General features: G+C 43.1%; 1 protein-coding gene across 4 annotated transcripts in view; it reads left to right on the top strand.

Annotated features, from left to right (window-relative positions):
* Positions 1-18,759, top strand: part of LOC111961707 (voltage-dependent N-type calcium channel subunit alpha-1B-like) — a 235,501-nt gene that overhangs the window by 94,902 nt on the left and 121,840 nt on the right. For 3 of the 4 annotated variants that reach the window (XM_070442456.1, XM_070442461.1, XM_070442458.1), the window contains exon 1: positions 10,098-10,280. In XM_070442456.1, coding sequence (XP_070298557.1) covers positions 10,140-10,280 — 141 coding nt within the window. In that variant the 5' untranslated portion in view covers positions 10,098-10,139. Of the gene's footprint in view, positions 1-8,794; positions 8,887-9,108; positions 9,252-9,834; positions 9,845-10,092; positions 10,281-18,759 lie in introns of those variants that run through there. The other variant, XM_070442465.1, reaches the window with a different exon arrangement.

Genomic DNA, 18,759 nt, shown 5'->3' with positions numbered 1-18,759 from the left:
GCATGCCTCTCCCTAATGTCAGTATGCCTTGTCCATTGCGGTTTTGGTTCGTGATTATTGCCTTATTTCACTGTAGAGCCTCTAGCCCTGCTCAGTACGCCTTAGCTAACCCTTTAGTTCCTAACCCCTCCCACACATGCGGTGACCTCACCTGGTTTAAATTATGTTTCTAGAGACAATATCTCTCTCATCGTCACTCAATGCATAGGTTTACCTCCACTGTACTCACATCCACCCATACCTTTGTCTGTACATTATGCCTTGAATCTATTCTACCGTGCCCAGAAACCTGCTCCTTTTACTCTCTGTTGCAAACGTACTAGACGACCAGTTCTTATAGCCTTTAGCCGTAGCCTTGTCCTACTCCTCCTCTGTTCCTCTGGTGAATTAGAGGTTAATCCAGGCCCTGCAGTTCCTAGCTCCACTCCCATTCCCCAGGTGCTCTCATTTGTTGACTTCTGTAACCGTAAAAGCCTTGGTTTTATGCATGTTAACATTAGAAGCCTCCTCCCTAAATTTGTTTTATTCACTGCTTTAGCACACTTTGCCAACCCGGATGTCCTAGCCGTGTCTGAATCCTGGCTTAGGAAGACCACCAAAACCCCAGAAATGTCCATCCCTAACTATAACATTTTCCGACAAGATAGAACTTCCAAAGGTGGTGAGCTACTGCAGAGATATCTTGCAGAGTTCTGTCTTACTATCCAGGTCTGTGCCCAAACAATTTGAGCTTCTACTTTTAATAATCCACCTTTCCAGAAACAAGTCTCTCACCGTTGCCACTTGCTATAGACCACCTTCTGCCCCCAGCTATGCCCTGGACACCCTGAATTGATTGCCCCCATCTGTCTTCAGAGCTCGTGCTGTTATGTGACCTAAACTGGGACATGCTTAACACCCTGGCCATCCTACAATCTAAGCTTGATGCCCTCAATCTCACACAAATTATCAATGAACCTACCAGGTACAACCCTAAATCTGTAAACACGGGCACCCTCATAGATATCATCCTAACCAACCTGCCCTCCAAATACACCTCTGCTGTCTTCAACCAGGATCTCAGCGATCACTGCCTCATTGCCTGCGTCCGTAATGGGTCTGTGATCAAACGACCACTCCTCATCATTGTCAAACGCTCCCCAAAACACTTCAGCGAGCAGTCCTTTCTAATCGACCTGGCCCGGGTATCCTGGAAGGATATTGACCTCATTCTGTCAGTAGAGGATGCCTGGTTATTCTTTAAAAGTGCTTTCCTCACCATCTTAAACAAGCATGCCCCATTCAAAAAATGTAAATCCAGGAAAAGATATAGCCCTTGGTTCACTCCAGACCTGACTGCTCTTGACCAGCACAAAAACATCCTGTGGCGTACTGCATTAGCATCGAATAGCCCCAGTGATATGCAACTTTTCAGGGAAGTTAGGAACCAATACACACAGGCAGTTAGGAAAGCAAAGGCTAGCTTTTTCAAACAGAAATTTGCATCCTGTAGCACAAAGTCCCAAAAGTTCGGGGACACTGTAAAGTCCATGGAGAATAAGAGCACCTCCTCCCAGCTGCCCGTTGCACTGAGGCTAGGAAACACTGTCACCACCGATAAATCCACGATAATTGAGAATTTCAATTAGCATTTTTCTACGGCTGGCCATGCTTTCCACCTGGATACCCCTACACCGGTCAACAGCCCTGCACCCCCCAGAGCAACTTGCCCAAGCCTCCCCCATTTCTCCTTCACCCAAATCCAGATAGCTGATGTTCTGAAAGAGCTGCAAAATCTGGACCCCTACAAATCAGCTGGGCAAGACAATCTGGACCCTCTCTTTCTAAAATTATCCGCCGCAATTGTTGCAACCCCTATTAGTAGCCTGTTTAACCTCTCTTTCGTATCGTCTGAGATCCCCAAAGATTGGAAAGCGGCCGCGGTCATCCCCCTCTTCAAAGGGGGAGACACTCTAGACCCAAACTGCTACAGACCTATATCCATCCTGCCCTGCCTTTCTAAATTCTTTGAAAGCCAAGTTAACCAAACAGATCACCGACCATTTCGAATACCACCGTACTTTCTCTGCTATGCAATCTGTTTTCCGAGCGGGTCATGGGTGCACCTCAGCCACGCTCAAGGTCCTAAATGATATCATAACCGCCATCGATAAGAGACAATACTGTGCAGCTGTATTCATCGACCTGGCCAAGGCTTTCGACTCTGTCAATCACCACATTCTTATCGGCAGACTCAACAGCCTTGGTTTCTCAAATGACTGCCGCACCTGGTTCACCAGCTACTTCTCAGACAGAGTTCAGTATGTCAAATCGGAGGGCCTGTTGTCCGGACCTCTGGCAGTCTCTATGGGGGTGCCACAGGGTGTAATTCTCGGGCCAAATCTCTTCTCTGTATACATCAATGTTGTCACTCTTGCTGCTGGTGATTCTCTGATCCACCTCTATGCAGACGACACCATTCTGTATACTTCTGGCCCTTCTTTGGATACTGTGTTAACCAACCTCCAGACGAGCTTCAATGCCATACAACTCTCCTTCCGTGGCCTCCAACTGCTCTTAAATGCAAGTAAAACTAAATGCATGCTCTTCAACCAATCACTGTCCGCACCTGCCCACCCGTCCAGCATCACTACTCTGGACGGTTCTGACTTAAAATATGTGGACAACTACAAATACCTAGGTGTCTGGTTAGACTGTAAACTCTCCTTCCAGACTCACATTAAGCATCTGCAATCCAAAATTAAATCTACAATCGGCTTCCTATTTCGCAACAAAGCATCCTTCACTCATGCTGCCAAACATACCCTCGTAAAACTGACCATCCTACCGATCCTCGACTTAGGCGATGTCATTTACAAAATTGCCTCCAACACTCTACTCAGCAAATCAGATGCAGTCTATCACAGTGCCATCCGTTTTGTCACCAAAGCCCCATATACTACCCACCAATGTGACCTGTATGCTCTCGCTGGCTGCCACTCACTTCATATTCGTCGCCAAACCCACTGGGTCCAGGTCATCTACAAGTCTTTGCTAGGTAAAGCCCTGCGTTATCTCAGCTCACTGGTCACCATAGCAGCACCCACCCATAGCACGCGCTCCAGCAGGTATATTTCACTGGTCACCCCCAAAGCCAATTCCTCCTTTGGCCGCCTTTCCTTCCAGTTCTCTGCTGCCAATGACTGGAACAAACTGCAAAAATCACTGAAGATGGAGACTCATATCTCCCTCATTAACTTTAAGCACCAGCTGTCAGAGCAGCTCACTGATCACTGCACCTGTACATAGCCCATCTGTAAATAGCCCATCCAACTACCCTCATCCCCATACTGTTATTTATTTATTTTGCTCCTTTGCACCCCAGTATCTCTACTTGTACATTCATCTTCTGCACATCTATCACTCCATTGTTTAATTGCTATATTGTAATTATTTCGCCACTATGGCCTATTTATTGCCTTACCTCCCTTATCCTACCTCATTTGCACACACTGTATATAGACCTTTTCTATTGTGTTATTGACTGTATGTTTGTTTATTCGATGTGTAACTCCGTGTTGTTGTTTGTGTCACACTGCTTTGCTTTATCTTGGCCAGGTTGCAGTTGTAAATGAGAACTTGTTCTCAACTGGCCTACCTGGTTACATAAAGTAAAAATAATAATTCCAGCATGAATGTATCGAATGCACACAGCAATACATTCTCGTTTAGATTGATCTTTATATTAATCTGCTAGTATGGCAAAATATGTGGAAGGAGCAGAATGAACTTCATCTTTTATCCTCCGCAGTAACAATGATGCTGCACACTCAAGCAACTCGTTCTGTATTTCGGGGCTCATAAGTGTGGCATTGCGAGGTAGCTCATTAAGCATGTTGTGTATTTATGAGTCATACTTTAAGATGAAATTGAAGATTTCTAAAAAGTGACCTTTGTTGATTGCCTCTTGGGTTTCTCTATGCCCTGCTTTGCACACATTAGAACAATATCTGTTACCACTTTAACATGTGCACGATTTCATTCTATAAAATCCATGTTCACCATGTATTTGGTTCAACACAGCGATTGCGGTTGTTTCTATCCTGGCGCCACCTGCTGTCTCATTCTGGAAGCTATCGGTAGATTGATCCAAATAATTTTATGCCACACACTCCTTTTCCTCCAGACGTCTTTTCTTGAAAAACCTAGCAATCGACATTTGGTTTGCCATTGCTAGAACTAATAAATTACCTTAGCTGGTAGGTCAATTCGAGTAAGCTGGCGTGGTAGATTTGGCTAGTTTATGCACTACAAAGTTTAGCAACATGACGTTGCTAGGTTGTTGAGGTAAACAACCATATGAATTTTTTTGAATGTAACTAAAAGTCGGAAGCAAACTTGATTGTCGCTGACTTTCTTTGTTATATTATAATAAAATAACCCATAGAAAATACATCTCACATGCATTTCTTTTAAAAATGTAATAAAATAAAACACAATTTATATTGAATAATTTCTGGGTAATTTTTTGGTTAGGCCTGAGATCAAACTGGGTAGGCCAAGGCCAAAAGCATCTTCATTTTATAAGAGTGGGAAATTTGAGCCAATGAACATAGCCTGTAGCAGTCTACTGAAATTCAATTGGACAGATGTTTTGGACCAATTACGTCTTGACCGCTCTCTTACCGGATTTTTGACGATAGAGATGGAAAGGGACGGTGAAAGGTGAACGATGGCTGACAAAAATAGAGGTAAACTCGATAGTTTTTCACTAGAGAAACTAGCTAACCAACTATGATTTCAATATTGAAGTAGCTAGTTATTTGGTCTTGTTATTAAAGCAGGCAATTGATGAGACAAGCTAACTAACGTTTAGCCATGTGGTTTAACCAAAGCTGCTGTCAATTGGTTAGAAAGATGGTTCTATACTGAATGTATGTGATAGTGATTGCTAAACGATATGAGTACTGTAGGTAAGGGATGAAGTGAACCTAATGGAGGATAGAAATGTAACCCCACTCAAATCCATATACAGAGCTTTGTATGCAATGACTGAACATTGTGCCTCCTTCTAAAGCCTCAAGGTTACTCACCTTAGTTACTCACCTCAGATGAATTGGGACAGAGCTCATGTCATTGTTTTTTAGGTGGAATCTTATGTTGAATGATACATTTATTCTATTTGCACTTATCTTTGGTCTACTTGTGCTCTTTCAAACAGATGGCTCTGGCTTGCTGATAACATCTGATCTGATGAGACTGTATGGGATTTGACTCATCTATTACTGACTCTATTCAATAAAACTTCCAATGTCAAATATAAATAATTTGGGATTCTGTATTTGAAACATCATTGCGCGAGCAAACACTGAGTTATGTGCGAAGAAATGTGGTTGAGCAAGCAGAGGATGGGTCCCGTGAGTGCACAGGCCAGTCAAGAGTGAAATTTAAACTTGAGAGCTTGCAAGTGTGACTTTAAGCAAGCAAAACATAATTTGCACAGATCAACCCCCCCAATAAATATTAAACAGTACGTATAGATAGAACTGTAAGCAAAGCAACGTGATTCAAATGTATAAAAAAGTTTTTGGGATGCTTTAATTGTCCACCAGCAATAGTCACTTGTCAATGTCATGTTTTCGCTCTCAATTTCTCAAATTGCTCTCTCTTGTGTCTTGGCAACTTTGGGTTTGGATTTCTGGCTGGTGGGGGGCAAGGTTAACAACGGGTGCGTGTCTAGAAACCTTAGATTGGTCACTGGAGTGATGGATAAACTAACAAATTCATGCCATTGGCCAGTCTAGTGTTGTGATTGGCTATTACGAGCATTCTGCTTGCAATGCATTGCAGAGCCGTCTTTGGAAACCCAGCAGCATGATAACCAAATGAATTGGGAAATAAAACCTAATAGGTATACTATACCTTGAGTGGAATCTATTTGCTAAAGTTAGCTAGCTAATTACTTGTTAGCCAGCAATGTTCGCCTGTAAAACGAAAAGCAGAGTCAGTTCTAGCGAACACCGTAAACCGAGTCCCCTAATTAAAGGCAGGATCGAATATGTAGGACTCACACACACACACACACACACACACAGCACATGGGGATTTTGAATTCAGGGATAATCTGCTACGTGCTACAGTTTATCCAGTACATAGCTAATCCCAAATAATAATTGTAAACAGACATATGATAAACCAGCTAAACTCAGGTTAACGTGTTACAATCAGCTTTATTCGCCATAAACATTTGCATGTTTTGACTCTGAAATGGTGCTGCCACAATAAACAGAATATACAGACGATAGACAGAATATACAGACGAAGGGTTCGTAGTGTACATACTGTATGTGGGTCTGGAAATTCTGCATTTACAGTGCATTCGGAAAGTATTCAGACCCTTTGACTTTTTTCACATTTTGTTAAGTTACAGCCTTAATCTAAAATTGATAAAATATTTTTTCCCCTCAATCTTCACACACTACCCTATAGTGATAAGGTGAAAACAGGTTTAGAATTTTTTGCAAATTTGTACAACAGAAACCTTATTTACATAAGTATTCAGACCTTTTGCTATGAGACTCGAAATTGAGCTCAGATGCATCATGTTTCCATTGATGATCTTTGAATTATTTCTACAACTTGATTGAAGTTCACTTGTGGTAAATTCAATTGATTGGACATGATTTGGAAAGGCACACACCTGTCTATATAAGGTACCACAGTTGACAGTGCACGTCAGAGCAAAAGCCAAACTAGGACGTCGAAGGAGTTGTCTTTAGAGCTCCATATTTTTTGAATTTCCCAATGATGGAGACCATTGTGCTCTTGGAAACTTTCAACAATCTAGAAACAGTTTTATTCTCTTCCCCAGATATATGCCTCATCACAATTCTTTATCTGAGATCTACAGACAGTTCCTTGGACTTCATGGTATAGTGTTTGCTCTGACTTGCACTGCCAACTGTGGAACATGTCCAAACAATTGAATTGGCCACAGATGGACTCCAATCAAGTTGCAGTGACTTCTCAAGGATGATCAAAGGAAATTGAATGCACCTGATCTCAATTTGGAGTTTGTAGCAAAGAGGTGTGAACACTTATGTAAATTAGATTATTCTGTATTTCATTTTCAATAAATTAGCAACATTTCTAAAAACATTATTTTTTGTCATTATGGGTTATTGTGTGTAGATGGGTGAGGAAAAACATATTTAATCAATTTTGAATTCAGGACGTAAAACAACAAAATGTGGACTAAGTCAATGGGTATGAATACTTTCTGAAGGCACTGTACACAGTCAGGTCCATCATTATTGGCATCCTTGGTAAAGATGAGCAAAAAATACTCTGTATGCTAAAATGTTTAAATATTATTTTATACTAATGCAATTGCTTTGAGAAAAAGATTTTGTTATCAAAAACATTATTGCCACCCCTGTGACCAATACTCTTGCAACCTCCCCTTGCGAGGATAACGACACTGAGCCTTTTCTTTCATGAGATTGGATAAGACGTTGGGAAGGATCTTAGACCATTCCGCCATACAGAAGCTTACCAGATCTTTGATATCCTTCGTCTGCTCTTATGTACTGCCGCCTTCAATTCAAACCACATGTATTCAATGGTGTTCTAGTCCAAAGACTGAGATGGCCATTGCAAAATGTTTATTTTTGTGGTGAATTAACCATTTCTTTGTGGATTTTGGTTAGTGCTTGGGGTTATTGTTTTGCTTGAAGACCCACCTGCGGCCTAGTGTCAGCCTCCTGGTAGAGGCAAAAAGGTTTTTGGCAAAAATGTCCTTGGTACTTGTTAAAGTTCATGATGCTGTGGACCTTAACAAGCGCTCCAGGACCAGTGGAAGGAAAATAACCCCATAACATCAAAGTTCCACAACCATATTTTATCATAGATATGAGGTACTTTTCTGCATATGCTTCTGTTTTTAATGCTGAACTCAACAGTGGGGTGGGGTGTGTGTGGCCAAAGAAATCTTGTTTCATGTCATCTGACCATAACACAGCCTGGAGTTCTGTTTGATAAACAGCATTGGCACTTGGATTGGAACCGGTGCTATGGTCAGATGACATGAAAAAGAGCTTGCACACCAGTGGTAGATTTGGTATTGAAAGCAGAAGGCCATCAGTCTGCCAACTTGAAACCCATTTAAAACCTGTGGTTTGAATTGAAGAGGTCAGTCCTTAACAGCAGACGAAGGATATCAAGGATCTGTGAAGTCTCTGTATTAGGATCCCTCCCAACGTGTACTCCAATCTCATAAAACATTATAGAAAAAGTATCGGTGTCATTATCCTTGCAAGCGGTGCCAGTAATGAACTTTTACATTTTTATTTTGTTTTACTTGTTGAACAAAATCTCTTTCTCCGAGCAATTGTATAAGCATAAGATAATATTATTTCCCATTTTTGGGGGGAGCATACAGTATAGCTCAGTATTGTTATTATTTATTTTATTGTCTTTTTTACTAATCTTTGTCAATGGTGCCAATAATTCTGGACCTGACTGTATTTCTGTCTCTCTCTCGCAGTGTGTGGTGTTTTTCAGTAGGTTTTAGTGCAGCACTTAGTTGCCCCCCCCCCCCCCCCCATGTGCTTCTGCTTATAATGCAGCCAGCCAGCTGTGGCTCTGTGACTGAGAGCTACATACACACACACAAGGACCTGCTGCTGCTCTACTGTCCTTTCTGACAGAGAGAGAAAGTGGTGAAGATATCTTGCCCTGAGTGTACTGTTTTACGTGCCTCTTATGAATGCACCCACCTGACTCTCCTCTCGTTGTCTTATGTATGTGTCTTCAGGATCCTGGCCACGGTGGGCTCAGACTTTGACCTGAGGACTCTGCGAGCGGTGAGAGTACTGAGACCACTCAAACTGGTGTCTGGCATCCCCAGTAAGTCACTGAAATCAACAACAGGTTACTTAGTGTGCACCATAACATTACTGTAGCGATAATAAAATATGGAAGATCTGTATACAGATCGTACATTTTTAAAAGCACAAACACAAACTGACTTATTAAGTATGACATATGTTATCTTACATGGTCTACATATGGCACCTCTCTCTCCCTTCCCCCTCCATCTCTCTTCCTTCCCAATCCATCTCTCCACAGGTCTTCAGGTGGTATTGAAGTCTATCATGAAGGCCATGGTGCCTCTGCTCCAGATAGGCATGCTGCTCTTCTTCGCCATACTCATGTTTGCCATCATCGGAGTGGAGTTCTACATGGGCAAGTTCCACTCCACCTGCTTCACTGTCGACCACTGGTGAGTGCTGAATGGATTACACACACATACTGCACACAGTACTGTACACAGTAGTAGTATGCAAACACACACACACACCACACACACACACACAGTAGGTTATGGAAACACAACACACGGTACAAGTTTTAGGCCTCCCTTACTTGTCTACATTTTGATAGCCTTTTATAGCCAGATTTCAATAGATCACTTCTCAAGGTTGGATAAAATATGTGTCTCTCAGTAAGGAGTTGATGGAGCTGAAATAGTAGATATTCTCCCACTGGAGTCAGTGTGTTGATGTGGAGGTGAAAATGGATCTGATAGAAAAACAGTTCCTGTATGTATACTTTATGCCATCAGTGTCAGTGTAGGGTGTGAGTTGATCATAGTGTTGACGGCTCTACCAAGCTGGAAGTTGTGTGTTTGACCCTCTGTGTGGTGGTGGTGTGAGAGGTCTTGACAGCCTGCTAATGTAAGTGTGTGTGTACATGTGAGTTATTTTAGTAAAGAACAGTGGGTAACAAATCAGCTCAAGGCACTGGTAAATCTCCCCAGCTGCACGCTGCTGTGTGTGTGTTATTCATCAGCAGGTGTGCACTAGTGCATGTTGGTGTGTGTGTACCATATTTTAAGCTCACTTAATCTGCCAGTGTGTCCTGTTTTACTGTATGTGTTGTAATTACAGTAACTCACTCTCTCCCTCCCCTCCCCTGTGTCCCCCACCCCGCCTTACCTTTCCCTCCTCCTCCTCACCCATCTCTCCCTGTTCTTTTTCTATCCCTCTCTTCCTACACTCCCCCTCCCACTCTCCCCTCTCTCTCCCTTCTTTCTCTTCTCCCCCCATCCAGGTGAGCGAGCAGCAGCTTTCCCCTGTGGTACGGAGGCCCCAGCCAGGATGTGTCCTAATAGTACAGAGTGTACAGAGTACTGGATCGGCCCCAACTACGGCATCACCAACTTTGACAACATCCTGTTTGCCGTGCTCACCGTCTTCCAGTGCATCACCATGGAGGGATGGGTGGACATCCTCTACAATGTAAGACCTCTGTCTTTCATTATTTCGTTCTCTCTCGCCATCTCTCTCTCTTTTACGCTTTCTCCAAGAACAATGTCACCTATATAGGGTTACAGAATTCAGTCAACTCTCCCAAAATTCTCAGGTTTTTCAGAAATCCTGGTTGGAGAATTCTGGATTTCCTGCCTGATTCTGTGAATGTTTCAACCAGGTTTTCTGGAAAACTGGCACACTTGGGAAAGATACTGGAATTTTGCAACCCTACACACTCTTTACTTTTCTACTTATTGTAAACTAAGATCTGACACATCCCACACTTTCCTTCTCTCTCACGGTTTCTCTCCCTATATTCTATTGGGTATGTAGTGAGTGCATGTCTGTGTATAGAAAGAATGGAGAGAAAGAGCGCTACTAGAGGTTTATTTGACTGAGTAGCAAACGTGAGAATGCTAATCATTGACTACAGCTCAGCGTTCAACACCATAGTGTCCTCAAACCTCATCACTAAGACCTCTGCAACTCGGTCCTGTTTTTCCTGATGGGCCGCCCCCAGGTGGTAAGGGTAGGTAACAACACATCTGCCTCGCTGATCCTCAACACGGGGGCGCTTCGGGTGCATGCTCAGTCTCCTCCTGTACTCCCTGTTCACCTATGACTGCATGGCCAAGCACGACTCCCAACAACATTACGTTTGCCGACGACACAACAGTGGTAGGCCTGATCACCGACAACGAGGAGACAGCCTATAGGGAGGAGATCAGAGATCTGGCAGTGTGGTGCCAGGCTAACAACCTCTCCCTCAATGTGATCAAGACAAAGGAGATGATTGTGGACTAAAGGAAAAAGAGGACCGAGCATGCCCTCATTCTCATTGACGAGGCTGCAGTGGAGCAGGTTGAGATCTTCAAGTTCCTTGGTGTCCACATCACCAACAAACTAACATGGTCCAAACACACCAAGACAGTTGTGAAGAGGGCACGACAACACCTATTCCCCCTCAGTAGAATGAAAAGATTTGGCATGGGCCCTCAGATCCTAAAAAAATTCTACAGCTGCACCATCGAGAGCATACTGACTGGTTGCATCACCGCCTGGTATGGCAACTGCTTGGCCTCCGACCGCAAGGCACTACAAAGGGTAGTTTGTATTGCCCAGTACATCATTGGGGCCAAGCTTCCTGCCATCCAGGACCTCTATACCAGGCGGTGTTAGATGAAGGCCCTAAAAATTGTCAAAGACTCCAGCCACCCTAGTCATACACTGTTCTTTCTGCTACCGCACGGCAAGCAGTACCGGAGGGCAAAGTCAAAGTCCAAGAGGCCTCTTTACAGCTTCTACCCCCAAGCCATAAGACTCCTGAACAGCTAATCAAATGGCTACCGGGATTATTTGCATACACCCCCCCCCCCNTACACTGCTACTACTCTGTTTATCATCTATGCATAGTTACTTTACCTCTACCTACATGTACATATTACCTAAATTACCTCGACTAACCTGTGCCCCTGCACATTCACTCTGACTTCAGTTTATTTTAGTCAACACTTATTTTTCTTCAAACTGCATTGTTGGTTAAGGGCTTGTAAGTAAGCGTTTCACTCTAAGGTCTACACCTGTTGTATTCGGCACATATGACAAATAACATTTGATTTGAACAGAACTGAGGAGCTGGAGGTAGCGTACGTGTCTGCCGTGCTGCTGTGTGTATGTGCACAGAATGTCACACACACACACACACACACACACACACACACACACACACACACACACACAGCAGCGTGCAGCTGGGGAGATGTTACCAGTGCCTTGAGCTGATTTGTTACCCCACTGTTCTTTACTAAAATAACTCACATGTACACACACACACACTTACATTAGCAGGCTGTCAAGACCTCTCACACCACCACACAGAGGGTCAAACACACACACACACACAACTTCCAGCTGGTAGAGCCGTCAACACTATGATCAACTCACACCCTACACTGACACTGATGGCATAAAGTATACATACAGGAACTGTTTTCTATCAGATCCATTTTCACCTCCACATCAACACACTGACTCCAGTGGGAGAATATCTATCTATTTCAGCTCCATCAACTCCTTACTGAGAGACACATATTTATCCAACCTTGAGAAGTGATCTATTGAAATCTGGCTATAAAATGCTATCAAAATGTAGACAAGTAAGGGAGGCCTAAAACTTGGTACCGTGTGTTGTGTTTCCATTACGTACGTGTGTGTTTAAATTAGAGAGTTTAATAGTCACATGTACAGGGTTGCAGATGTAATTATAGGGTACAGTGAAAATTCCAACCAACAATGCAGGACAAAGTGACATATAAAAATAGATAATAATAGTAATATATATTAAGGGGTGTTGGAGCAGCAGGGGAGGAGGGGATGGGGGGTAGGAATACCAGGGGAGTAGGAAGGGGGCGAGCAGGTATCTGACTAGTTTTAGCTTTTCAGCATGATAAAATGTCCATTTTAGTTGGGGGCAGTGTAAAAATGTCCGTTGAGGAGGTGGTGGGTAGGAAGTCCAAGTGGGCAGCGGGGGAGCAGGTAGCTGACTAGTGGTGGCTCTGGGGGTAAAAACTATAGGCCAGTCTTGCAGTTTTTGTCATGATGCTCCTATACTGCCTGCGTCTGAGTGATAGAAACGTGAAGCACAGGCCATGGCTCAGGTGGCTGGGGTCCCTGATTATCCTCTTGGCCTTCCTGCGACACCTGGTGTTGTAGCTGTCCTGGAGGTCAGCCAGTGTGCACCCAAAGGTGTGTTCAGTCAGCAGTTTGAATGAAGAGCAGCTGGTATGTGAGAACCAGGACTAGCAGACAGTTTGAATAAAGACCAGCTGGTATGTGAGAACAAGGACTAGCAGACAGCAGTTTAGATTACTCCCTGCTGGGTTCTGGAGCCTAGTGTGGATTCTGGCTTCCTCCTTTTCCCCCCAAATCCTGCCACCTTGTCTTTAGGTAGGCTGAGCTGCCAGCAACGTGGCAGGATAGCAGCATTTGCAACTGCTACAACTTCCAACACCTCTCCCTCTTCTCTCTATCCTCCTTTTTTCCCTCCTCTTTATAAAACCTCTCATGTTGCCTGCTGTCTCGTTATGCTAGCAAGCTCCTCTCCTGTGTGGCTACATGCTGCTTGGAACAGACTCACTGGGCTTTTAGTGCACCTGTCACACTCTATCCCTTTGTCTCTCTCTCCATTATTTCTCTTCTCTTTCTCTGTTTCCGTCTCTACCTCTCATCTTCTCTTCCTCCCTCTCTCTATTTCTCTCACCTTTTCCCCGATCTTTCTATTTCTCTCTCCCCTCTCTGTCTCTCTCTCTGTTATGCCCCCTGCTGTGTTCCTGGCAAGGCTGCCTTCACACAGGGTGAGGAGTGTTCCCTCTAAGTAGGACAGACCGTTTTCACAAGGCCTCATGGAACTCGTAAACATACTGTTTGCCTTTCTCCTATCAGATCAATCCTGTTGGCCCGTCCTTCTCGACTCTGATTAAGTGGATTGAACTGGTACATGTGTACACACAAACACACGCATGTGTACACACGCACACACGTGTACACACACACACACACACACACACACACACACACACACACACACACACACACACACACACACACGTACGTGTCCTGGAGATATTTTCTTGGAAGTGATGCGTTTGTGAACACATGACAATTGTAAAGCGGGCCTCATAAGAGCTATGGGATGGTTTTGACACCTTGCTTATGTCATGCTCACACATTCAGCCTGGGCCTCTGAGTCACTTCCAGTAATATTTGCACATCACGCTAAAGGTACTGTGAGGAGACTGTATGTATGTGTGTGTGTGCGCACATGCCAGTGTGTTTGTGTGTGTGTACTTAGCACAGATGCAGGGGAAGGAACAATACAGTAGCATAATGAAATAAGATCACAAGCCCCTCTCCATTCTGTACATTGCGTGTTCCCCTTACACAGCTTTAACCTTGTGGATTGATGGACTGTCTCCTCTCCACAGCCCCAAGGGAATGCTGGGATACTCATTAATGGTGCGGTGAGCGCTAATCTGCCCCTCCCTCCTCCCCTTGTCTCTCCTCTGCCCCAATCCTTTGCTCTCAGAGGAAGCTGATGTTCTGGAATGGAGTGTCTCTGTGCTATCCTGTTCCCAGAGGAGATGATAAGGAAGTGACTTGGCCCAGGCCAGGACAACAGTACATTAATATCACTACACATTAGCACTATCAGCTGAGCAAATATATCTCCAATCGAGTCATTATAGCATCAGAGTGGATGGAAGGATGTCACCAAGCAGAGAGAGAGGTTTCTTGCCCTCTGTGGGTGAGTGAGACACTCCCAGAGGAGAGGGAAGTAGTGCGAGCACACGATCTTGATGTTTTAATCATGGGAAAATACTCCAATTGAAGAAAGATAGGATCTTATGCTAATTTTGATCATGTTGTCATCCATCTCGGTGAGAGAGTGTAGGCTGACTGGGAGGCAACTTCCCAGTGTCATCTTAGTCTAGAAGCCACACACAGAGAGAGGATGAACAGAATAGAAATGGTCTGTGTCCCAAATGGTCCATAGGGTAGTGCACTATGTAGGGAGTAGGATGCCATTAAGGGCACAAGCATGGGCTATCATGGAACATTGTGGGGCTATATTGCTGAGGGATACATATTAAACTGTTCAACTACTCACGGAGGGTAAATGGATTGAAAATTACAGAATCACACACTATAACTTTGTGGGGCTCCTGAGTGGCACAGCGGTCTAAGGCACTGCATCTCAGTGCTAGAGGTGTCACTACAGTCCCTGGTTCAATTCCAGGCTGTATTTCAACCAGCCGTAATTGGGAGTCCCATAGGGCGGCGCACAATTGGCCCAACGTTGTCCGGGTTAGGGTTTGGCCGGGGTGGCCAAATAAGTATTTGTTCTTAATTGACTTGCCAAGATAAATATAGGTTAAATAAATAAAAGTTTATTTTTTTATTTTTTTTATAACTCTAATTTGCTCTCTATCGTTCAGTGTCTCGTTCTCTCTCTCTCTCTAACCACGTTTCTATCCACTGTTTTTATGCGAGTAAAGTCATACCATATAAAATAAAAAATCACAACAACTGTGATGGAATTGTTCGTTCGACATGGTGGATCTTTTTGTGTCGGTAAAGTGAATTGTGTGAAAAATGGCGGTGGACTCACTTATGTGCAAATATTGATATAATAACCATCATATCGAAGTAAACTTGGAGTCACGCGATGTTATGGTGTGTTGTCCTTCCACTACAACTCGCAAAACCATGCAGCTTATTAGGCTACAGATGAAATAAGTTATGATGACAGTGCACACTATGAGCTTGATGTTGCTTTCCAAAAAAATATGGAGAGTCTTATTCTGGGGACATGATGATCAATGCTTGACTGCTGTTTGACAAATAAAAAATATTCTCACTTATCCATAACAATCTCATCATGTAGACTGTGAGCTGTTGTTGGATAAGGAAACACATTGAACTTTAGGTTTTTATTCAGTACATGAAAACTTAAGCTAAAAAATATTTGTTTTGTGCACTGTCATCACACAGATTTTTATCCGCAACAAGCCGGTTTGGTGGAAAATGCACATTTATGTGGATTTTGGAAAATGTGTGTGAAAATCTGTCAGAAACTTAGCTTCTGTTTCTCTCTGTATATTTCTTTCTGTTTCTTGCTGACTGCTACTGGGATTGGAGCAGCAATGTGCCCTGATTAAAAGTTGTGCACTATACAGGGTTAATTGGGTGCCATTTGGGATGCTGTCAGGCTAGCTAGATGCTACTGTTAGATCCTAGTGAGCAGGGTGGTTCCAAACTTTAATCATGTGGCAATTTTTATTTCGTGCTTGTTGATTTTATTTCTCTCCTGTTCTCTCTCTCTTTCTAAGCAACCTAATGACTTCTGGCTAATTAGAACAATCTATAATCACCTCTGCTGTGAAATGTTTTGCTTTATGCCCCCCATAATCCTCCTTGGCACATCAGTCACCCTGACCACATGGAAAGACTACTGAACAAAAGCCTCTCTCACTCTGTATAGAAGGCTTTATCTCCCTTCAACTGATGGGAACTTTGTCTCAATGTAGTGTGATCTAGCGTTGGATAAAAGCCTCTGGTAAAAGTAAGTAGCCTTGTCAGAATGAGCCAGAATAGTGTAGGAATCTCCTGTTTCTGTAGCGTGAGGCAGCTTGATGGACTCCCCCTGGACAGGTTCATAGTCTGTCGCAGGGTCTTACCCACAATTCATTTCCTTAATGCTGAGTGCCAAGCAGAGAGACATCAGGTCCCATTTGTACAGTTTTAGGTAGAACTCGACTGGGGAATCAAACCCACATCCTTCCAATCTCAGGGCAGACAATCTAACAAGGCCACTGAGTTGGTGGTCAATGGCATTTTGTAGCAAAACTGTAATTGGGTTAACCTTTTACTGCAGTGGGTTAAATCAGGGTCACACAGAGTTTCATGGTAGTCTTAATCAAATCTAATTTGAAGCAAAATTATACACCTCACACACATGGTTATTTTAAATGTTAAGTTTGCATCACAATATTATACTTTATATACATCACAGAAGACTGAAATATAGCAAATCTCCTAGTGTGTTTATTGAGCTGTACACGTGACTGTTCAGAGATGTACAGTTGGTCAGTGTCCAAAAATCAACAAAAAATAACACATTTTGAAACTTCTTTATTTCATGCATATAACTTATCAAATAGCGTTTTTATGACCAAATTCACCTTCTTTAGTGAAGACAATGTTTTCATGAGTGTTTGAGATTAGGTCCCTGAATGGTCAAAAACCTCTTCAAATAGAAGTGTTTAGCACAAAATGTTTATTCACAAAATATCTTACAGGTAGGGCCTCTCACTGTCTCTCATCATGTCTCAATTCAAAGGGCTTTATTGGCATGGGAAACATATGTTTACATTGCCAAAGCAAGTGAAATAGATAGTAAACCAAAGTGAATTAAAAAAATAAACAGTAAACATTACACTCACAAACATTCAAAAGGAATAGAGGCATTTCCAATATATTATGGCTTTATGCAGTGTTGTAACAATGTGCAAATGTGATCGACCACCTTGATTCGTTCTTATGTAGCAAAAATGTGAGTTTTTATTTTTTTATTTTTACATTGGATAAAAGCAAAGACACAGAGCTACAAAATGGTATATCATACACTGCATTTTGTAAGATTAAGACAAAGGGGTAAAAGTAGTAGCCTACAATAAGGAACAATTCCAGGTAAACAGAAAGTGCCCAGATAGAAGTAATTTATAAATATTAGATAACGCTCACAAAGCCACATGGGTCTAAATTGATGGGTCATGTGAAGGAAATGCCCTAACCCCCAGCCACATCTAGCTCAGTGGATGGGTCTCTACAGGAAGTGAAAACGGTACAGCCAAATGGTTACTTGCATAGTAGCAATGTCGGAAATAGAGTCAATATAAATAAAATATACAGTATGTACAAGAACAATATCAGTGATAGACGAGGTAGTTGTATGCATACAATCAGGGGTAAAGTGGCTGAGCAGTGGGATAAAAATGAATAGTAGCAGCAACGTACGTCGTGTGTGTTAGTAGAGAGTCATGTGAACAGAGGCACTGAAGATAGTGCTGATGACTGGTCCGTCCAAACCACGCATGAACAAGGGAATCTATATTCAGAGAGCCTGTTTGACTTTGGTGAAGGGCATGTGATGGCCATAGCCTCTTCGTCGTAAAACTCCCCTATCTCCTCAAAAATATACGTTTGTCTAGCTGTGTCCAGTCCAGGTGATGCTTGTACAGGCAGACCATCGATGGGAGGAAGGATGTCAGTGTTGCGCAGCAGCTGATACCTGGTACCGACTGAGTCCGAACGCTCCTTGGCGACAACAACACCAGGCACCAGAACATTGAAGCTGTAAAACAGGAAATAACAAAAAAAGGTAGAAGCTATTACAACCTTGCGCAATATCAATTCACCTTCCATGTTTAGATAAGAGGAATAACCTCCTATAATGCAATGAAAATTATATTCACCCGACGTGCTGGTATTGCTTGATCTATGGTAGCGGCCTGAAGTACAGAGTCAGGTGTTGTTACCAGCCATATTTTTCCACCAGCACCGTACCATCCTCCAATCCAACCAGCTGTGGGATGTTGACCCCTGTCACAGTGCTGTGTTTCACAACACCAGCAATCCCAGACAAAGTGTTCACTCTGGTCTTTCTGATGCGCTGCTTGTAGATGCCGAAGCACCAGTCAGGGGCAAACTTGGTGTGGCCTGTGATCAGGATAGGGTCAGAATCAGCCAAGACCTCAGAAAAAAATTTGTCCCCATGTGCATTTGCAAACGTAGTCTGGCTTTTTTATGGCAGTTTTGGAGCAGTGGCTTCTTCCTTGCTGAGCGGCCTTTCAGGTTATGTTGATATAGGACTCGCTTTTACTGTGGATATAGATACTTTTGTATCAGT

Source organism: Salvelinus sp. IW2-2015, linkage group LG4q.1:29 (assembly GCF_002910315.2).
Source record: "Salvelinus sp. IW2-2015 linkage group LG4q.1:29, ASM291031v2, whole genome shotgun sequence".
NCBI lineage: Eukaryota > Metazoa > Chordata > Actinopteri > Salmoniformes > Salmonidae > Salvelinus > Salvelinus sp. IW2-2015.
This window is presented reverse-complemented; position numbering and strand designations above follow the sequence as displayed.